Here is a 23,981-nt window from a genome sequence, read left to right as displayed (position 1 = left end):
CACCTCTCACAAAGATGTGGAGAAGGCAATAACATCAGAGCTAATAAAATATCTGAGAGAGAATTCTTAGCATATGGATACACTGGCCAGAAAGTATGTTTAAGAGTAGAGAGTCAATGAAACGCATTCACTCAAGGGTTTTTCGCTTCATTCATGAAAATGAATGAAGAGTATTGAATTAGAGTATCAGCTGGCACAAAATGGAATTTATTTGAAGTATGTTTACTGGAAAATACAAAGAGCTATTGGTGTTCTCGGAGCAATACCATGAGCGCAACAGAACAATTAAAAATGTGAAACTGTTCACAGTTAGTAAGAACGAATGTGTATCAAAAAGTCATATTTAGAGAATTGCAATGAAAGAGTGGCATGAGAAGGATATAGTACACATACAGTCATAAATCATGTTGATCAAAGTATTCATAGCACATTTTCACAGGACCAAATATTTAATTAATATTTTTCATGATTGAAGGAATTTTTGCCAGCATAGTTTGTCCAATATTTGCCTATTTGCTTGGGTTCCTAAAAAATATTAAAAATATTTTAGTACATCAAGAGGTATTTCCTCGATTTAAACAACAGTGAATACATCAGAATATACATAAATAGTATTGCCAGCAATTTAATAAGGCAGTTATCCAATAAAAAATAAATCAAGATTAATCCGATGAACCTCTATTCTTGATATATCCATGCACACTTCTGGTAATTGCTGCCTTGTTTTCAATCCTTTTGTGAAGGATTTAGAATCTTTCCAAATATCAATATCAGACTGATTTGGGTATGGAGGAAAATGCTGACTGGGTTAATGCAGAAGCAGGGGGCTTTTTCCAGCATCTTGGCTCCTTGTCTAACTAGCTATGGCCAGAGAGCAGACAGTGAATATTTACTTATTTAATTATTGCTACATTTATCTCTTGCCTTTACCCCAAGGGCAAAAGAGCATTTCCACCTCTAATTTTTTCCCCCAACAGTTAATTGGTTGGGGCTGAGCTTGGGCTAAGAGAGAGTAAGAGACTCTAAGTCACCCAGTGAGTTTCCAGGAATGAAGCGGAAGTTGTAAGTGGATTTCTCCATTTGTAGTCCAACCTCTTAACCATTATACAACTCTGGGCTCTCACAGATGTTAGCTCAGCTGCCAGTAGATGATGTTTATTTATTTACCATCAATTATTATGTCCCCAACTCAAATACCTGTAGACAGCAGGTACACCTGAAGATATTTTCTTTGGTATCTATCAATCCCCTTGTTCCTTTTATTCTTAGAAAAATAATTTTAAAATGGAATCAAATTTAAAATATTGCCTTTGGGCATTCTTTAAAAAAAACCATTTTAAGGAAGATGGCTGCCTATTGCCCACTATCAGTTTGAAAATAGGCCCCCTCAGGAACCAACACCTCCCCCCCAAAATAAGATGAGGTGATAGAAAGCATTTAAGGATGATACTAAAGCAGGAAGCCACTTTGCCTGTTTCCTATCTTCTAAATGGGTGTTATTTGATTAATGTCCAGCAGGGCAGCCCTGACTTGACAAGTCCTGGAGTAACTATTTATGAGAAGATCCAGTACAGGTAGTCCTCAATTTATGACCACAATTGACCCCATAATTTCTGTTGCTAAGTGAGGCATTAGTTAAGTGAATTTTGTTAAATGAATTATCACCTTCTTTGCCATGATTGTTAAGGGAATTACTGCCGTGGATAGGTTTGTAACATGGTTGTAAAGTGAATCTGGCTTCCCCATTGGTTTTGTTTGTCAGAAGATTGCAAAAGGGGATCACATGACCTTGGGAAACAGCAATGGTGATAAGTATGAACCAGTTGCCAAGCAACTGAATTTTGATTACATGATCATGGGGATGCTACATGGGCTTAAGTGTGAAAAATGGTCATTAAGTCACTTTTTTCAGTGCTGTTTTAACTTTGAACGGTCACTAAATGAACTGTTTTAACTCGAGGACTACTTGTATATGCTTTCAAAATATCTAGGCCACCAGCCTAGAAAAGTTGTCTCACTGGGAGCACTTAGGTGCCCCTGGTAGGCCTGTGAATTATTATAAAATAATGAAAAACAGAAAATAAATTAAAAAAGAAAAAAACCTACTATTACAGGATGGTAAAGGGCTACATCTTCCAGAGATAAAGGCATAGCAATAATGTCCTTCTCACCAACAGCAGATGATTTCTCATCTTCAATCCTGTTGGAAACCAATAGCTGTATTAGTAATTATATCTTCAGTTATCATCCATTTATCATGGCGTCATGATATAAAGCAGCACTGAGATTTTGTGTACTAGACACCCTGTTTTTACATAATAGGCAGTCCTCAATTCACGAACAGAACTAAGACCAGAATTTCTATCGCTATGAGTTGTGGTCATGCAGTGTGATGCAGTGGCGGGTTTCAAAATTTTTTACTACCGGTTCTATGGGTGTGGCTTGGTGGGCGTGGCAGGGGAAGGTTACTGTAAAATCTCCATTCCCTCCCCACTCCAGGGGAAGGATACTGCAAAATCCCCATTTCCTCCCGATCAGCTGGGACTTGGGAGGCAGAGAATAGATGGGGGCACGGCCAGTCAGAATTTTTACTACCAGTTCTCCAAACTACTCAAATTTTCCACTACCGGTTCTCCAGAACTGGTCTGAACCTGCTGAAACCCACCTCTGGCGTGATGTCACATGACTGCATCACTTAGCAATGGCAATCTTGACACACCCCACTGCCATTGTTTAAAAAATTCCACCAGTCATTTGCTGAGGACTCATCCCAATTGAAGCCATTCTGGGCTTGGTTCCTTCTCCAACTCCCCCCACTAACCTTTCTCCTTCCTACCTCTGCCCTTTGGGCCATTCTGCACCTTGCCCTGCAGGATGCCTAGCAGCCTCTGAACCACACAGACTTAGTGCTGCTTGCCATGTTGTGGGCTCAGAGGCATGTTGGCATGCTACAGTTCTGAATCCCAAGCCACAGTGCAAAGCCACAGCCAATCCTGGAAGCCTCAGTCATCTTAACAGCATGGCAAAAAGCCATAGGGCCCCAGGAAGCCCCTGCAGAGCACTGCAAAGCTGCAGCATCCTGAGAAACCTCAGCTATCCTAACCCAGAGTCACCCTTGCCATCCTGGACTGTGAGGCCCTTTCTGTCCTGCGCTCTACAGACCTAGCTGACCTTCACCCATCTTCTTGCTCCCACTCCTGATGACATCTACCTCCCCCTGCCTTTTGCAAGACAGCTATTGATCACGTGAGGCCATCCTTCCCACGAAGCTGTCATGGATGGCCTAGGGAAGAAAGTCTTGTGTGACCAGCAGTTGCTTCACGAAGGGCCACAGCAGGCTTGTTTGATCAACAACAGGAGCAACAGGATGGCAAAAGTCAGGCGGGCAACAGAAGCCATGGAGTATAGAGGACCAAAATGGCATAGACAGGAGGAAAATAGGCAGGTAGGGGGAAATATAGCACTCCTTCAGTCGTAAGTGAAGGTGGACTGTCAAGCACCTGAATTTTCATCACCTGTAACTTATGACCGAATAAATGGTCATAAGTCAAAGACTACCTGTGTGTTGCTGATACATTCAAAAAGCTAAAGTCAATCAGCATACAGTAAATAGATATTGGAGCAAACACAATAGCAAACTTTAGAATTTCCATCCCCAAGTAAATGAGAACTATTAGTCTCAGTCTTACCTATAGTGTGGTTTACTCAAACCATTTCTAATTTAGAAATTACGGTAGGTAATTTTGTTCAGTTTCATAAACAAATCACTAGCATATGAAATCCAGCATCTTCATCAGCAGTGATTCTCTAAAAATGGTAGATGGATATTTTTTGCATTGAGCTTTACAAATAAATTCTATAAAACGATTATTAAATTTTGCCTCTCCCAAATTGGTCCATTAACAGGATGTGGCCAATCAGCAATCTTAAAGCCAAAAAAAAACTTACGTATCAACATGTTTCTCTTGCTTCAACAACATTTTCTTTTCTTTTGGAATTCTGAGCACTTTGGGAGAGTCTTTCTGATGCATTTCTTGCTGCTTTGCATGAATTAAACATGGAATTGTGTTTTCTTCTATTACCATCTTATTGCATTTCAGTCTGGAATGTTCATGACCATTTGGAAACAAATACTCCATCTTCAAATCACAAAAACAAAGGGGTTTCCCCCCCCCAAAAAAAGTCATTTGAAACAATTTTACCCTATTAAATGTGAACTTGAATATTTAACACAATTTTTGTTGTAGCCATTTTATAGGAAATATCTGTGTTTTGATATTCTTTTGTCAATGGGTTTGTGCAATGATGAAAAATATATGAATGCTAAATTTTTATAATATCATCCATAGGAAGATGCAAATCATGAAAAAGTATCATATACAAAAATCAGATAAAGTAGCTTTTAAAATTCATAACAATATGTAAATCATACTAATCATGTTGTTGTTAGCAATATTATGTTCGCCAAAAAATTGAATTTTTAGGGAGGCCTCTATATCTTTCCAGTTTATTTATTGTTGCTAGTACTATATTACAGCCTTCTCTCTAGGCATCTTCAAGTCATACAATTTACCCTTTACCAAACTTTCAAAATATTATTGGCACTGATGTATAGACTATAACTGCCCGCTATCCTGGAATAATTGATCACATTGTCATGATTGGAAAATATAGACATAACCTCAAATTTAAAATATACTGACTTCCAAAAAGCATGGTCAAAGACAGAAAATTGTGAAGACCATCTGGTGGAAGCTTTAGTTTGATGTCTTCATCAGAAATTAGCATTCTTACCTTTCTCTTAGCATATAAATGGTTGACAGGTGAGCTTTTGAATATTCAAAACCAAATTCTGAATATAAAATATCCCCATTAATACACTGTTATTTTATTTCTGGAAATGCTTTTCTAAATCATATTGTTATATTTGTTATATTTCATTTAACATCAAAGACAACAACAACAAAAGTCATTGGGAAGCATGTATATTAATGATAATCTACAATAGGGGTGTCAAAACTGGTGGCCCGTGGGCTGGATGCGTCACGCATAGATCACGCCCACCCCAGCGCCGTAAATGGGAAAAACATTGGGAAACGTCACGTGACGGCAACATGACACCGCGAGTTTGACACCCGTGATCTACAATATGGCTACAGGAAACATGTAAATATAAATCTTAACACAGAGAGAACAAGATTGATACTAACCAGATCATGGACACTTTGCCCTTTCCTGACATCTGAAAACTGATCATTTTGCTTTAGGAGCCTGTTCCAACAGTAACCAAAAACAAAACAAATTAAGAATAGAAACAGCTAGTATCTCCTTAAAGCAGGGATCTCCAACCTTGGCAACTTTAAGACTTGTGGACTTCAACTCTGGGAGTTGAAGTCCACAACTCTTAAAGTTGCCAAGGTTGGAGACCCCTGCCTTAAAGGACAAGATGCTTCCTAACTTGCTTCAGTAGCAATTGTTCCAGGAAAATAAGGACACCAAAGATTGGTGTCAGTACATTTGAAACTGGCCGAGAATCTCAGTGTCATCTGTACAAGGTACCTCTATACATTTTTTAAAATAGCTCATTGGCATCATTTTTTATATTAAAGAATCCTGAAAATATAATTAATGCAATGCAAACAAGTTTTAAATTTTCATTTCACCTTTTTAAAAAGAAATCTAATAATGTTCTTGATAAGCCGAAGGGGGAAAATGTATTACAAGTGAAACAAATCAGAAGAACTATTGATTCTAGCACTGTTACGATGCTGTTTATAATTATTTTCATCTGTTCTTATGCTAAGACATTACTCACTTTCTCCACTGTGAAATATTTTCTTATCTGGGAAGGATGTTTCAAATGGCCCTTTTCATTTCCCGCAGACATAATATTAAATATAGCTGGTATGGTTAAACCAATATGTCATGTAATTTTTTTTCCTTCAGGTTCATGCAAAGAAAACCAAACTCTATAAAATGAGCCTCTCCATAGCTATACTAATAAATAAATGTAGAATAAATCAATTTATAATATGGCATATAGAAAACAAGTGTTGATGTGACATTACATACAAAAATAACTTAATGCTACCATTGTTTCTACTGATTTCAAAGACCACAGTTCTTCTCTAAGCACGATTTGGATATGTCAGGTATGTTTTTAAAAAACAAAGTTTTAATATGTATAATAATAATATTAATACAATCAAATCTTTACTTTCTCCCACTCTCCAAAAGAATAAAATGCATACAAATGCCTCCTTTGATAGTCTTGCAATTCGGCTTTCTTAAATTTGTTAGAGCCAATTTGTAGGCTGCTGTATTCTCATTTATCTGTCTGCTGAATACAATGAGCCCCACATTCTATGGACATGACAAGACACATGTTCCTCTTCCTACCTTTGAAAGTGCAGAAATCTACTTCAATAATCGGGTTACAGTGATCAACTTATCTCTGGTTCCAAAGTGGTGCAAAAGTCTGATGTTACTTGGTCAACTCTTCCTGAGAAACATTTTAGACCAGGGCTAACCAGGTGTGGTTCCAATGAATGCAATTAAGATATTTAAGTACTTTCATCTTGATTATGTGCCACCAGATTATTGATTTTTAGTGACCACATATTTTTTTCCAAGATGACCTGTCCACAAGAACCCCTTCAAGTCTTCCAATGATGCACCTATGGCTACTGTAATTGTGTCTATTCACCTCATCATCTTTTAATCTTTCACTCCAGTAAGCTCTTTCAAAGCTCCAGCTATAATGTTAGAAACTTTGCATGGATTCTAAAAATCAGTAACAAACATTTGTATTAAACAGAGCAAAGCGAAATGCTCTAATAATTATAGAGCCTTGGTGGCGCAGCAGACTAAAGTGCTGTTAACTAGCACCAGCTGCCTGCAATTACTGCAAGTTCAAATCTCACCAGGCTCAAGGTTGACTCAGCCTTCCATCCTTTCGAGGTAAGTAAAATGAGGACCCGGTTTGTGGGGGCAATAAGCTGACTTTGTATAAAAAAGAACACCGCTTGGGGGGGGAGGGGCGAAAGCCCTACTAAGCAGGTATTTACAAAAGTATGAAGGTTATTGCTTAATGCATTGTAAGCCGCCCTGAGTCTCCGGAGTAGGGCGGCATATAAATCGAACCAATAAATAAATAAATAAATAAATAAATAAATAATGCCACATATTATAACTCACCTCTTGGACAGTGCCATTTTGATAAGGGAAAAGTAATACAAATGATCCAGACGATGAAGATGCATTTCATGCTTCCTTCTTTTATCTGATTCCTTCTGTCAAAAAAAAAAAAAAGAGTCAGATTTGCACTAATCGGACTATTTGTTTCTGGAACCCTGGCTTTACCTTAATGCCATTTATTAGAGAGAAGATAGGGCACTGAGAAGAAGCTGACAATTTCAAACCATTTATGTATTCATTTTATTGTCCTGATGACTGCTCAACTCCCCCACGTCCAATTTAGATCTTTTTCCATAATTGGCATGCAGTGCAGAAATTCAGATGAAAGCATCCTAATCCAGCTTCTGCTGGAGCATATTTTATGAATGAAAGTCCCCGCCTACTCTATTGTCAAACTTACTATTTGGAATCTCTTTCTAACATTCCATTGAAATCTACCTTTCCCTAACTTAAAAAGATGATCCCAGGCACTCTAGAATCAAAGGCAGTTTTAATTTTGTTCCAGGTGATGTCCTTTCAGTTACTAGCTCTCTCACATTCCTACCTAGTACCATCATCTTTCCCAAAGGCATTTTTAGCTCTGTCAGTCTCTCTCCACAAGACTAGTCCCCTGATGGTTTCCATTGGTCCAAATTGGTCCAATTTCCCTTAATTGTTCTTAAAGTGTGGGGTCAATAACTGTACTAAAAATTGGGATCTGACTAGAGAAGAATAAAGTGGAATGATTACTTCCTATTATTTGAATTTATAGTTAGAAATATAGAAAACTGACAGCAAAAAAAAAGACCTAGTGGTCCATCAAGTCCGTCCTTTGAGGGGGGTTTGTATGTATGGATATATGTATGTATGTATATGTATGTGCATACACACACACACACACACACACACACACACACACAAAATTATGTTTTTATTTTTGTCAGATGAGTTCTGTTGATACAACAAAAAAGTACATTTAAGTCATATAATACTGCTAGCTCATCATCCATTTGTAATCAGAAACTATTCCAAGATCTTTTCCACAGTTACAATTACTATTACTATTACTAAGCCACTATTTCCCCATCTTATATCTGTGCATTCAATATTATTTTTTTCTAAGTGAAGAAATATGCATATGTCTAAGTTGAATTTCATCCTTGTACTTTCATTCCATTTCTTTAAGCTTATCAATATATTTTGAATATTATTTACATGTTCTAACATAATCAGATTAAGTAATGACTACCGTGATTCCCCGAAAATACGACCCTGTCTTATATTTTTTTGAACCCTGAAATAAGCGCTCAAAAGCCCGATAGGGCTTATTATCAGGGGATGTCTTATTTTGGGGGAAACAGGGTAGTTCAATAAGTTATTTGAGAAAGGCTTTTTTGTATACATTAAATATATAAAGCTAGTTTGTATGGGTTGTAGTATCTCAATATGTTGCTTAATAGATTATCAAAACTTTCAGGAGTTCAGTTGAAATCTTACCTCAATCATAGATTAAGTGGAGAACCAGAAGGAAGCCAACTTTGGCTTCCATGTGCCCTGTGAGAGTAATAAAATATTGACTCTCCTTAAAGTACTATAAGGAATATATGATGTAGCGAATATTCTAAAGTAGTGTTTTAAGTACATGTCTTCCTTTCCCCCCCTCCTCTTCTTTTCACTATTTTGACATAAAGAAGCTATGACAACCATGTTCGAAGCATATTTAGCATATCAGTGACCTAGTAGAAAATTATAGTTTAAAACTTGAAATAGATACTAATCAGAATAGACAGATTTCATGCCACAGCAAACATGTCCTTATGTAACATCTGTTAGGACTATTTCATATTATTATTGATCAGAACCTTTATAAAAAAGGTATGTTATATATTTCCTTCTGGTTCCACCACCTTCCAGGTTCTGCTCTGTCCTTTTTAATGTTAGCTCTAAACACTTTATTGAATAAAAATGATCAGACCATCTAACAGAACTTTCAATAATGAGAAATAAATGTATTTTGCTATTGTCTCTAGCATCACTAATAAACGTAGTGTAAAAATCTATTCCTTCATACATTATGACTGATTCATCCAGACTGTAATATTTTCAATTTTTGGTGCAACAAAACCATATGACCATGCTTCCATAACATTAAATATGATGGTGGGCTCTTACTTTTATGGTAGCAAATTTATCTGCTTTTCCTATTCTATGTGAAAAAAGTGTTCATTTAAAAAAAAAAGCTCTAAAAATCAATGGAACAGATTTCAAAAGAACAGAAAAAGGCAGCCAATGTAAGGCAAGGTTTACAGCTCTAACGGGGAGGTAACCAACAACCTAACTCTGCTGTGCATAATTGATTGGGAAGCTTGATTGTACCGTCCTGCAGCCTAAGGCCATAGAATAAAATGCAAGTGGGAAATGGCATTTTGAATAAAGACAATGTTGACACAAACCTGGAGCCAGCCTCTGTATGATTAAGGTTACCTTCCTAAAAGCACCTTTCTCCAAAATTCAGTGACCTTTGGCCTTCTTTACAAGCAGAGCTATATTTTTCTACTTTAGGTAAGAGCTCAGTAGGATCAATTGCTGTATCCTGTTTTCATCAGTGCTGAAAGACCTGGGTTAAAGGTAGATTTAAGGATGTTTGCAGGACACTATTTTGAGCTGTTCATAGCAAAGTTTTAATGGTACTATGCCCAACTCAAAGATGGCCATCTCAGAGGGAACAGCTAGCTTGAAAAAGCAGTTAAGTCCCAAGAGCTTCAGATAAGAGTGTGAAACCTACCCCTCCCCTTGACTTTGTAGTTCTCTAATCACCTTAAGTAAAGAAGACTTGTGAATCTCTGTGGCAGGGAGGAGCTGATGGCCCAGTAGCCTACCCTTCTTGTGTAGACGCCTTCCACCCAGCCTTCATTACAAAATTATCATAATAAAAGGCAGTGCTTCCTTTCAGTTCTCAGCTTGATCTTGAAACTTCAGAAATTCTTCTTCATACTGTAAAACTTTGGCTTCTCTCCAGGTGAAGAATAAAAATAAATAACCCCGCCCCCACCTGCGTACACATGCATATATACAAACATAGTCACTTCCATCCCACAGTTACAATTTGGGGATAGAAGGATGGGGGGTAGGACAATGCAAACCTGGTGAAGAAGAGCTGGAGAACACACCACCTGCTGAGATTTCAATGGCTCCCCTTGCTTTTTCCCCACATCAGAAAGCAGGAACTGCAGAGGGGGAGAAGGAGAGGTTTTAAAAATTCCTACAAAATTTCAATCAACCTTAAGACATGTTCCTCTGTAACATATAATAAACAAATCATAAAACAGGTTATTCCCTATAACACATAAATATAGCTGTAGATTTTATTGGCATTAATTTATTGCAGTATAAAAATTAATTACATGATACAATAATGATCAAAGGCGTAAAAAACCACTGCCTGGTGATAAATTATCTGGCCGCCTACTGTATTGCATTTAATAATACTTTTAAGTTTTGCTAACTGTATACTAGACTATTGTCTGGTTTGGGAACTGATGTTACTGTACTTGTTTTTGCCGAAATGAAAATTGGCACTTACAATAAATGACAAATCCTGTTTTATTTATTGGATATTTACATAGTGAACATTTTATAAATCTTATGTTACTAAACTTTCTCCTTCTTTGAATATTTTTGGGTTCCAAGATGGAAAGATTCAGGCCATTGACTCAGCGGGACAAATAAGACATATTAATTGGTGTTTTTTGTGAATACAGTATTTAATTCCACCAGTTTAATTTGGGAGAAAAAAGAGATTTAGAGTCCTGATCTAGTTTCCTGATTCAGACTTGGAGCCCTAGTTACAATTAGCTCTTGGAAACTTGGTTTATAGGATATAACATGTTGATCTAAATCAGCCTTCTCCAATCATGCACCTTCCAGACATATTGGGATGCAGCTCCCAAAATTACCACACAAACCAGAGAGGATCAGAGAATGCATAAATTGCTAAATATTATGCTCCTTTGTAAAGATTCAGATAGTCCTTGGTTAATAATGGTAATTGGGACAGGAATTTCTGTTGCTAAGCAATGTGGTCATAAAATTCAGTCTCATGTGATCACATCACTTAGCCACAGCAATCCTAGCAGCCCCCATTGCTGTCATTAAGCGGATCACACTCAGTTGTTAGGTGATGATTCACTTCGATCCAAGCCATTTCCACCTTGGTTCTTGAAGCCTAAAGCCTTGGTAAGACTGCCTCCTCTTGAATTTCTCCCATTCACCTATTACCACATCTCTCTCTTTATGGCTACCCTGCATAGTGGCACTCCTCAGTGAGGGAAGGGCCTAAGACTTAGTGCTGAAGTAAAGCTGGTCTCAGCCAGCTGCTGCCACCCCAAGACCTCTACTTCAGCCCCAACATTGCTGGCACTACCATTGGAATGAATGCTGCCCAGCTTCATGATGCAAAGTCATAGGCACACCAGTGCCAAGCCTAACTTCAGCTGCCTTGCACTCTGCCAGCCTTGTGCTCTGCCAGCCCTGCCACCCCCAGTAGACCTTCGCCAACTTCTTCCATCCTCCCTTTTAGAAGTATCCTTGTTTACTGAACATTTGTTCAGCAACTGCTGAAAGTTGCAACAGTGCTGAACAAGTGGTACCTACAATCTGTTCTTGAAGTTCCAGCTATTGTCACACCTTCATAGTCATGGGATCGCAATTCAGGCACTTGGTAACTGTCTCACAATGATTGTGGTGCCCTGTGGAACTAACAAGCCAGCAGGGAAGGTTGCAAGTCACTCTGATAATTCCCCATCCTTGGCCTCCCTGCGCATTGTGCTGCACCTTCCCTTCCTTGGCTTCTCTACACTCGTACCTTGCCACATCTGTTAGCCCTTCCAGGTAAATTAGACAGGAAACAACTAGATGGGTTAATTCTTCTTTATTATAAGCCTAAATTAATAGAATCTTGCAAGGCTAAATTAACACAATTTGGCAAGGCTAAATTAACACAATCTTGCAAGTCTGAGGACCCAAACTTTCCGCCATCAATAAAATAGTCTTTAATTCTCAACCTATACCTCTTCTGTCTTCTACATATTGATATTCTGATCTTAATCCTAATTTTCTCTGTTCCTGAATTAAACATTCCATAACATCAATGCAGGTTGCAAGAGCTGCAAAGCAAAAAGAAAGAAAGGAACTTTGTCCTATTAAATTCAGTGAGAAAGATTTGGAGCTGTTACACCCTCACCCACTGAAATAAAGGAGCATCACAGTTCATAATAAACTGAAATGTGAATAGAATGCCAATTTTATTCTTTGTTACTTGCACAGACCTGGCATATTTATTTAAGTGGTGCATAAAGTCATAGATTAATAAATACCCCTGGGTTTATAGTTTGCCTTTCTGCTAGAGGACAGGGCTTGCTAACTCAAAGCCAGGGCAAAGTTTGCAGTAAGCTTTTTCAGTCACAGATTCTCAGCTAGTGTAGAGATCCTCACCTTCATGCATTTCTTCCAGAGCACTGGGCTAGGGAGCGATCCCCAGAATTGTGGTAAAATTGAAATTAATGAGCAAGTTAATTTATTACATGCATAGGGAATATTTTAAACTGCATTAAGTACAATTAAAATTGAGCTGTCATTTCCCCTCTTTTATTTTTCTGATCTAGGCAAACTTTTTGGAGTGTGGCCCATTGCATGTCACTCAAGGATGTCCATGGAGGAAGAGAGTGTAAAAAAAGTGACAGCTTTGTGATCAAAGTCCTACCCTGTTTTATGGGCTTCATATGATTGTGGCTATCAAAGTAACTTTTTTAACTCCACTCTCTGATGCCATCCCTTGACATTCAAACATTAGTTTTCTTAAACCATAGGTCTAAATAGTGAACCAGGTCTGTAGGTACCTAGCAAATGTTTTAAATACAATATTTTATTTATTTAGAAGATTTATATGGCTGCCCACTCATTTTCAGTAATTCTGGGCACCTTACAAAGAATAAATGAAATGTGTTTTGTTCCAGCTTAGGGGTGATGTTTTGTATTATAGGAAAGATACTATTGAAGAATTTTATTTTTTTCACCATGTTTCAAACTAGTATGTCATTTCTTTTTAAATATCAGAAACCTCTTTTTGAAGAGAACAGGTACAATTCTTCCTAAATGTTTAACTTTTTGCTGTGTTTTTAAATATGCTCCAAATTGACACCATTGAATTCATTTGCTCTGGTATGAAAGCAAATATTTAATTTTCTTTCTCTAGAATCTACACTAAAGTACTTTGCGGTAGCTCAGTTGTGCCCGTTTTATTTGGATGATTAGTGTCATTATAAAAACTTTTCTCCAGTTACATGTTCAAGTAACTGTTATGATATCTGCAAAAGAAGATATGTATGCTTCAGTGTGCACTGTTTGTATAGTGTTACATCAATTTTAAAAGAGTCTCTAAAGGGCTTTTGGTTTGCAACTGCATTTCATTTTTAAAAAAGATATTTATTTTTTAATCTTAAAAAAATTAGACTGATTTTCTCCATTTCAACACAAAATGTTATTAGCCCATGGACTTTAAAGAAATTTTAAAAATTATACAATTTCCCACATCTTCCTGAATAATTCAAAAGCTTAAATTTGATAGAAAGATCATAGCATAAGAACTAACAATTTATTGCAAAGGCAAAGTATGGAAAGTTATTTGTTGCCTTAGAAACCCTTAACTCTGGATTTCCTGCTTTCTTGGTGAATCCAACTTTACTTGTAAACATTACGTCAATGTTGTCCTTTGCTCATGATTAAATACAGGGTTAGTTTTTAGCTAGGAAAATGCTATTGAAAAGTTTCCCTCAATTTCATTTTCCCTCCATCTCTACTGATATGGAAAAATATTTCCATGGAGGAACAAAAAGAAAGAGGCTGGTGGGACTCTACTGCCATATTTTTTTTCCTGCAAAAAGGCTCCCTCCACGGCAGATATCTTAATGTACCTGAGACAACTAATTAAAGAAGGAAGTGGTCAAAGTCATTCTTCTTTGTAGACTTCAAAGGTGATCCCCTCGCCTTCCTCCTCTTTACATTTTACTGTCTGTCTCTCTGCAGCTGTCAGCTTACCCTGAGAGTTTCATGGCGTCAAACCTGCCTCCTCCTGCTCCATAAAGTGACAGCCTTGGGATGGTGGAATGCAGGTGTAGGAAAGGGAAAAGACCAAGATGAGCCTGCTAATGATTTCTCTGACACCCCATGCTGGGTTGCTAAAGAAAGAAATCTATGCCCACTTCTCTTTGTTTGGTCAGATATTCTAGGCTCTGCTGCCTTTCCCCGCTGCAAAGGAGCTGGGTTTTTTTTTTATAGGGCAAAGGCTCTATGCTAAAATGATGGCATCTTATCCAGGGTTTGAAAACTCTAAGGCTTTAATTAGATACTGAAGTGAAGACAGGCAGCACCAAAGGCTTCTATTTTCTTGATAACTTCACTTGGCAAAAGCTTCATTCAGGGTTAACTCCATTGCAGCTTAGATTGGTTTGAAGAATGGAAGAAGTCAAATGAAAATCTGCTTTCCCGTGGACGTCATATACCTTGCTTCCGGGCTAGCAGAAAATTAGGGTCAAGAGTTTTCATTTCATAACAAAAAATGTTATTTTTATTTATTTATTTCATCAAGCATGTATTTTATGATAGATACAAGTGTAAACATAATTATAAATACATGAAAAGAGTAAGAGTAAAAAGGAATATTACGACGGGGACGGTAGGCACACTGGTGCGCTTATGCACGCCCCTTACAGACCTCTTAGGAATGGGGTGAGGTCTACAGTAGACAATCTAAGGTTAAAGTTTTGGGGATTTGGGGAAGAAACCACAGAGTCAGGTAGTGCATTCCAGGCGTTGACAACTCTGTTACTGAAGTCGTATTTTCTGCAATCTAGTTTGGATTGGTTTACCATGAGTTTGTATCTATTGTGTGCTCTTGTACTGTTTTGGTTGAAGCTCGGTTTACATTTAAGCAAGCACAACGAAGCTAGATATGGGTTGTATGTAGGATAAGAAGATTTGAATTTTCCTCCCTGTCTTCTAGATATGGATTTTTAAAAAGGAAGCAAAACAGCTGTAATTGAAAATCCACTTACTAATCAACTAAGTCATACTGCAGACAAAGTTATCTTGCAAGTAAACGAACGGTTACATTGCATGTGTCCCTGAAACCAATGGAATATATTAGCCATGATTAAGTAGAGTCTTTGCTTTTGAGGAAAGGTAACAACCACCATTCTGCTAGGATGGTTGTATTTTATTCATACTGAAAAATCTAATCTTGCTGTGGATGGCATTCTGAAGTAGACTAAATCAAGAAGAATTAAATTAGCCTGATGTCCCATTGGCAGTACTTTCCTCTAAACTAATAATGAAAAAACCCAGGCATTTAAAATATTTTCAAACATTATTTTAGATCCTATGTTTTTATACAACAAAGCACAGTTGAGTTTGTTTAAAAAGACTAAAGGGCATATATTGCAAATGGTGAAGATTGCTTAATCTTCGTTTACATGTTCTATCTAGAAGTGAACATTTTTAATACTATCTCAATGTAACGCAATTTTAAAAAAAGGTTCTAAAGTAGTTCAAAGCAGAAAATATGTAAAAATTGAAGTGTAAATCCTACAATAAATTTAATTCAATTAACACTGTGTTATTAACACAGCTGCCTGCAATTACTGTAGGTTCGAATCTTACCAGACTCAAGGTTGACTCAGCCTTCCATCCTTTCTAAGGTAGGTAAAATGAGCGCCCAGATTGTGGGGGCAATAAGCTGACTTTGTATAAATATTCAAAAGGATGAAGGCTATTGCTTAACGCATTGTAAGCTGCCCTGAGTCTCCGGAGAAGGGCGGCATATAAATCAAATTAAAAAAAAAAAAAGAAAAAAAAAGAAAAAAAAAAGAAAAAAGAAAAACTATCAGTTTCTTCCCCAGCATCGCCCAAACTGGGTGCAATTTGTATTGTTATCCTACCCACAGTAGTTCTTGCCTTTCCTCAGTATACTGGATGTGACACTTGGTACCAAAAGGTTTTTTTCACAAAATTCCACAACTTACACAGTGCAGATTTACTGGATTTTAGCTCCCATAGTCTCCAGCTAGCATAGCCAAAGGCCATTAGGACTAGGTATTATAGGAACTGATCCAACACATCAGTAAATAGATTGGCTCTATGGAGGCAAAATATAATACACCAAATCCTTTATCAATGGAATAAAATTTTCCTTTACTAAAGGAGTCTGCTTTTAATTCAAAATACATTCCCCACTAAGACTGACCTGTGAGGATTATCCAATTCCTCCTTTCTGCTCCTTGTTCTCCACCACTGATCACATGCTCAGTTGTTTGGTGGGCTGCAGAATTTACATGCGCTGAGCAGCTTACAACATCTTGCCAATGACATAATTACAAGGCTGGGAATTGGGACTTAGATCACACTCATTGCAGTGCGCAACCTGCATAATTGTGATATGGAAGAGTTCATTCTAAAAGCTTAAAGGCAAACAGGTAGACCTCAATTTACAGCCATTTGTTTAGTGGCCATTATAACGGCACTATAAAAAGTGACTTATGGCAATTTTTCACACAACTGTTGCAGCATCCCTGTGATCAGGTGTCAAAGTTCAGACGCTTTGCAACTAACATGTATTTGTGACAGTTGCAGTGACCTGGGATCATGCGATCACCTTTTGTGACCTTCTGACAAGCAAAGTCAATGGGAAAGCCAGATTCACTTAACAATCATATTACTAACTTACCAACTTTCGTGATTCATTTAACAACTGTTGCAAGAAAGTTCATAAAATGGAACAAAACTTGCCTAACAACTGTGTTGCTTGGCAACAGAAATTGTGGTTGTAAGTCGAGGATTTCTGTATTTCTATCAGCTCTGATTCTTTTCAGGTTTTGCACTTGGAAACAGTTACATAAATCACACTAATTTCTGAATCCTTTTTCACACTTACAACTGCTGCAGCATCCCCCATGGCCACGTGATCAAAATTCAGTTGCTGAATTTGGCAACTGGCTCATATCTATGATGGTTGCAGTATTCCAGGATCATGTGATCAACTTTTGTGATCTTCTACAAGCAAAGTCAATGGGAAGCCAGATTCACTTAACAACCATGTTACTAACTTAACAATTGCAGGGTTCCACTTAACAACTGTGGCAAAAAAGTTCATAAAACAGAGCAAAACTCACTTAACAACTGTTTCATTTAACATCAGAAAGTTTGGGCTCAATTGTGGTCATAAATTGAGGATTATATGTATAGCAAACCAGTGGTTCGTTTAACGATCTTTACAACATGCTACTGTACTGGGCAGGCTCCATTACGGTTATATGTTGAGGATTACCTGTATACATATCTTGTCAATGATTAGAACCACTTAATGAGGGTGAAGATATTGCATAATTTATTGCATAATCTGTTTTATAGACTGTGTTTTATATTTATGCACTGCTAGTTACTCAGCAGACAATATAGTTCATTGCATGCCTATGTGGACCACCATCCTATTTAAGTATAAGTGATTTAACTTTTCCACCATTTCTATTATTAGAATTTCTATTAATAGAACTTCAGCATGAATGTTTTCAAAGTATCTGGAATGTTTGCTGCATATTTGAAAGAACCACATTCTTAAATTATTTCTTCTCAATTTCTGTTTGTTAGCTGTCAACTTAGTTATTACAAAACATATTATGTAATTTTGATATACAGTCAGGTCCAGAAATATTGGGACATCGACACAATTCTAACATCTTTGGCTCTATACACCACCACAATGGAGTTAGAATGAAACAAACACAATGTGCGTTAACTGCAGGCTGTCAGCTTTAATTTAAGGGTATGTACATCCAACTCAGGTGAATGGTGTAGGACTTACAGCAGTTTGCATATGTGCCTCCCACTTGTTAAGGGACCAAAAGTAATGGGACAGAATAATAATCATAAATCAAACTTTCCCTTCTTAATACTTGGTTGCAAATCTTTTGCAGTCAATCACAGCCTGAAGTCTGGAACGCATAGACATCACCAGACGCTGGGTTTCATCCCTGGTGATGCTCTGCCAAGCCTCTACTACAACTGTCTTCAGTTCCTGCTTGTTCTTGGGGCATTTTCCCTTCAGTTTTGTCTTCAGCAAGTGAAATGCATGCTCAATGGGATTCAAGTCAGGTGATTGACTTGGCCATTGCATAACATTCCACTTCTGTCCCTTCAAAAACTCTTTGGTTGCTTTTGCAGTATGCTTTGGGTCATTGTCCATCTGCACTGTGAAGTGTCGTCCAATGAGTTCTGCAGCATTTGGCTGAATGTGAGCAGAAAATATTGCCCAAAACACTTCAGAATTCATCCTGCTGCTTTTGTCAGCAGTCACATCATCAATAAATACAAGACAACCAGTTCCATTGGCAGCCATACATGCCCATGCCATGACACTACCACCACCATGCTTCACTGATGAGGTGGTATGCTTAGGATCATGAGCAATTCCTTTCCTTCTCCATACTTTTCTCTTCCCACCACTCTGGTACAAGTTGATCTTGGTCTCATCTGTCCATAGGATCTTGTTCCAGAACTGTGAAGGCTTTGTTAGATGTTGTTTGGCAAACTCTAATCTGGCCTTCCTGTTTTTGAAGCTCACCAATGGTTTACATCTTGTGGTGAACCCTCTGTATTCACTCTGGTGAAGTCTTCTCTTGATTGTTGACTTTGACACACATATAGCTACCTCCTGCAGAGTGTTCTTGATCTGGCCAACTGTTGTGAAGGGTGTTTTCTTCACCAGGGAAAGAATTCTTCAGTCATCCACCACACTTGTTTTCCGTGGTCTCCCAGGTCTTTTGGTGTTGCTGAGCTCACCGGTGCATTCCTTCTTTTTGAGAATGTTTCAAACAGTTGTTTTGGCCATGCCTAATGTTCTTGCTGTCTCTCTGATGGGTTTGTTTTGTTTCTTCAGCCTAATGATGGCTTACTTCACTGATAGTGACAGCTCTTTGGATCTCATCTTGAGAGTTGACAGCAACAGATTCCAAATGCAAATAGCACACTTGAAATGAACTCTGGGCCTTTTATCTGCACATTGTAATTGGGGTAATGAGGGAATATCACACACCTGGCCATGGAACAGCTGAGAAGCCAATTGTCCCATTACTTTTGGTCCCTTAACAAGTGGGAGGCACATATGCAAACTGCTGTAAGTCCTACACCGTTCACCTGAGTTGGATGTACATACCCTCAAATTAAAGCTGACAGTCTGCAGTTAACGCACATTGTGTTTGTTTCATTCCAACTCCATTGTGGTGGTGTATAGAGCCAAAGATGTTAGAATTATGTCAATGTCCCAATATTTCTGGACCTGACTGTATGTCTCATTATTAAGGTATAAACATTCTAGCATTTATATACTAATATGGCTTTATCCTAGCCATTCAAATATTGCAATCTCATATGAATATTATCAGGCAACAACTATTTATTTATTTATTTATTGATTGATTTGATTGATTGATTGATTGATTGATTGAATTTGTATACCGCCCTACTCCCGAAGGACTCAGGACGGTGAACAGCCAGATAAAATACATATAATACAAATGTTAAAAAGCATTAAAATACAATTAAATAATTTGGCCCGGAAAACGAAATTTAAAACACCCCAAATTCTTAAGACAAATTTAAAATTTAAAATTTTTTTAAAATTTAAAAGTTTAAAAGAGAGGGCCGGCCTGCTGAAAAAGAAATGTTTTGATGGCATGGCGAAAAGCGCGCAGGTCCGGGATCCTCCGTATCTCCAGGGGGAGCTCGTTCCAGATGGCGGGTGCCCCCAAAGAGAAGGCTCTCCCCCTGGGGGCTGCCAGTCGACATTGTTTGGCCGACGGCACCCTGAGGAGCCCCTCTCTATGGGAGCGTACTGGTCGGTGAGAGGCTACTGGTGGCAGAAGGCGGTCTTGTAAATACCCCGGTCCTAAGCCATGGAGCGCTCTAAAGGTGGTAACCAAAACCTTGAAGCGCACCCAGAAGACCACCGGGAGCCAGTGCAGCTCGCGCAGGAGGGGGGGTCACATGGGAGCGCCCCGTCGCTCCCATAACCACCCGCGCGGCCGCATTCTGGACCAGCTGGAGCCTCCGGGTACTCCTCAAGGGGAGCCCCATGTAGAGAGCATTGCAGTAGTCCAGGCGGGAAGTGACAAGGGCATGAGTGACCGTATTTAACGAGTCCCGATCCAGAAAGGGACGCAACTGGTGAATCAGGCGAACCTGATAAAACGCCCTCCCGGCCACAGCCGTCAAGTGCTCTTCTAAAGACAGCTGTGAGTCCAGGAGGACTCCCAAGTTGCGAGCCCTCTCCGTGGGGGCCAATGACTCGCCCCCAATAGTCAGTGATGGCACCAACTGACTATATCGGGATGTTGGAAACCACAGCCACTCGGTCTTGGATGGGTTGAGCCCGAGTCTGTTCCTCCCCATCCAGATCCGTACAGTCTCCAGGCACCGGGACATCACTTCAAGGGCATCATCGGGGTGGTCCGGGGTGGAGATGTACAGCTGGGTGTCATCAGCATACTGGTGGTACTTCACCCCGAAACCACGGATGATCTCACCCAGCGGCTTCACATAAATGTTGAACAGAAGGGGCGAGAGAACCGACCCTTGTGGCACCCCACATACAAGGGGCCTCGGGGTCGACCTCTGCCCTCCTGCCAACACTGACTGCGACCGGTTGGAGAGGAAGGAGGAGAACCACCGCAGCACGGTGCCTCCCACCCCTAGCTCTTCCAGCCGGTGCAACATGATACCATGGTCGATGGTATCAAAAGCCGCTGAGAGGTCTAATAGGACCAGGACAGAGGAGCAACCCCTGTCCCGAGCCCTCCAGAGATCATCAACCAATGCGACCAATGCCGTTTCCGTGCTGTACCCAGGCCTGAAGCCTGACTGGAACGGATCCAGATAAGCCGATTCATCCAGGTACTGAGGGAGCTGTCGTGCAACCACACTCTCAACAACCTTCGCAACAAAGCGAAGGTTGGAGACTGGACGGTAGTTCGCCAATATTGCTGGGTCCAGGGAAGGCTTCTTGAGGAGAGGTCTCACCACCGCCTCTTTCAAGGCAGCGGGAAAGACACCTTCACTCAGAGAAGCATTTATAATTCCCTGTAGCCAGCCTCATGTAACCTCCCGAGAGGCCAGCACCAACCAGGAGGGACACGGGTCCAATAAACATGTGGCAGCATTCAGTCTACTCAGTATACCCATATTAACTTGAGAATATCTTGTGAACAGAATCTTGCCCCAGAAATCTTCTGCCTTTTTATTCTTTATGGCGATCAGTTGGAGGCCAAAACATAGCAAAATTGAGAAATTGAAGAATTCTTCTTTGAAAGACAAAAAATGCTAAATTTAAAGAGGAATAGAAAATCTATCTTGGTAGCAGAATAGAAGGCGACAGAATTCTAATCACACGAAAGAAGGGAAGAAACTGGCCCAAATAATTTATAAAATATAATAATATAATTATTAGCTGACCTTGCACATATTTTCAGCATTCAAAGTCCTTCATGCAACTCTGAATTTGTGAACACAGCAAAATCTCTTTTTGAATGGTTAAACAATATTTTATACAGCAGCAAAATGTTAGCTGTCTCATCATCATTCACTAGCATTAAGTCAGTTGTTTCAAATGGTAGAAAGGGCCAATTTTTCTTCCTCTTACCTTGGAAAACATTTGTTCCATTTGCTGTTGGCTCTTCATCTTCATTTTTGTAGGAGTTGATGGGCAGCAAATATCCACAGACTGCAACAAAAGAGTCTGCTGTGAAAATTAGGAGGGGGACAATGTATTATTATTTTTTACTCTTAGAGAAAACTAGAATAAAATTAATTCATCCAGTAGCAAAGACATCATTCATTATGAAAATGCAAATTTGTTTAAGCCCTTCGCTTGAAAAATAATAATTAAAAAATGAATAATCTGTTCACAAATACAACTATTTTAATTTTATGAGCATTAGGATAAAACGTAAGTTTATATAATGCGGTGCACTTCATCAATTTTGTTTGTTCCTACATATTTCTTTCCATAGTATTAAAAACTCAACGTTAACATAAACTTGATTAGCCTCTCTTAACCAAGGGAACTATATACTCTGCTAAGTACTGACTATTTTCTATTAATGGGTTTTGGAAGAGATTTATACAATGGACCTGCACAGATGTAATGTTCAAATATATATTTTCAAGTGGAGGGTTTTTTTTGACAGACTGCATCTAGTGCCACTTAAGCAAGACTTCCATTTTATAATTGCAAATCTTTTTTAGCAATTACCCCACCTAATTGCCCAGGTTAGATGTGAAATGGATATAGGAGAGTGGCATGGGAAGAAAATCTGTTCCATTGGATATATCCATTCATCAGCAAATGCGGAACAGTGCATACGTTCCTCATTTTTAAAATTACTATAATCATTATTTCATTATAGCCAATACAATAATTTATAAAATGCAAAACAAATGGAAGCAAAAATAGGATTGAAATTAACTGTAGCCTTTCTTTTTCACCAAGGAAAATTGTTAACAATAATAAAAGTTATACTTAAATATGTTGATTTACTGAAAACAAACTTTCCTAAACTGAGATATTCCAGCTAAGAGGTTTGGGACTCTAAGGCTACATCCACCCAGTTATTCACAACCCTTAAAAAAACCCAAAAACCCTCAAGTGAGAGTAATTGAAATTTGTACCACAACCTCTGGGAAGTATCAGATTCCCCACTTTTAGTTTATTGCTATATTATTGCTCCAGTTATTGGAGAATATGCTAAATGGAACTTCCCAAAACAAACAAACAAGAAAATCCCTACACAATTCCATTATTCTGTTTTCAGGATTCTGGAAAGATGAAGAAGTGCATGGCAGGCAAACTTGCATGGACTGAGAATGAAACATCATCAGTATTTCAAGAACTGCAGATGTTATGAAGTAGGAACAAGGGAAACAAAAGGGATTTGTATACATGTCATACATTTATGTAAAGAGATAAAGTGCATTTCAATTTTCCTCTTAGACTTTATGAATATAACCTGTGAATCAGTGCTTTTATCCTATGATGCCATCGCACATGGGTGTAAATACAGTTCATTCACTGGCCAACTGAATGGATATTTCAGGCCTTTGGAGAATGCATGGCAAACTAATGTAATCATAAATTAGAAAGGAAGAATAAACCAAACAAGGTTTCAGGAGGACTCATTTTTTCAAAAGAGTGACACCTATGAACATAAGCTTGCTTCTATTTCAGGGGAATGTCACAAAAATTTGTATTAAAACAATATATTGGTATCAAACTTGCAGAAAAGGTACAGCTGTGTAACTATGTTACCGGTAATCCAGTCCAGTAACACATTTTCATAATTTAAAAATTTGTAATTTGGAAGTCCTAAAAGGAAATTACTTTGTTAAAAAAGCAGCAACATTTGCAAAAATTTAAATTAATTGGAGATTGTTTTCCAAACACATTAGTTCACAAATCTAAGATTCCTATTAAATCACAAAGTTGTTGCACCTTGATTTTGCCCAAGTAGAACATCTACTACTATAAACATCTGTGTTACAACAGGCTGTTTAGTTTAAGCACAACCCAGCTGAACAAAGAGAGGACGGCATATTACTCTTCCCAAATCTGTGGCACATGTATTTTACACTTCTATTTTACACTTCCATTGTAAACAATACATTTCTGTTCTTTCTTCTCACATACACACATGGTTTACAAATAG

The 23,981-nt window shown here is 38.4% G+C and overlaps 1 protein-coding gene across 1 annotated transcript in view; it reads right to left on the bottom strand.

Annotated features, from left to right (window-relative positions):
• Window positions 1–278: 278 nt before the first annotated feature.
• LOC139308058 (uncharacterized) overlaps window positions 279–23,981 on the bottom strand; it is a 65,387-nt gene continuing 41,684 nt past the window's right edge. Inside the window, exons 9-15 of the mRNA XM_070931467.1 lie at window positions 21,920–22,018; window positions 10,320–10,403; window positions 7,198–7,292; window positions 5,211–5,271; window positions 3,949–4,139; window positions 2,107–2,200; window positions 279–525 (exon numbers count right to left, since the gene is read on the bottom strand). Of these exons, the coding sequence (XP_070787568.1) occupies window positions 454–525; window positions 2,107–2,200; window positions 3,949–4,139; window positions 5,211–5,271; window positions 7,198–7,292; window positions 10,320–10,403; window positions 21,920–22,018 (696 nt within the window). The 3' untranslated portion in view covers window positions 279–453. The remainder of the gene's footprint in view (window positions 526–2,106; window positions 2,201–3,948; window positions 4,140–5,210; window positions 5,272–7,197; window positions 7,293–10,319; window positions 10,404–21,919; window positions 22,019–23,981) is intronic.

Source organism: Pituophis catenifer, unplaced genomic scaffold, assembly GCF_029215685.1.
Source record: "Pituophis catenifer annectens isolate HBS135680 unplaced genomic scaffold, rPitCat1.0.hap2 SCAF_1, whole genome shotgun sequence".
In the NCBI taxonomy this organism is placed as follows: Eukaryota; Metazoa; Chordata; class Lepidosauria; order Squamata; family Colubridae; genus Pituophis; species Pituophis catenifer.
This window is presented reverse-complemented; position numbering and strand designations above follow the sequence as displayed.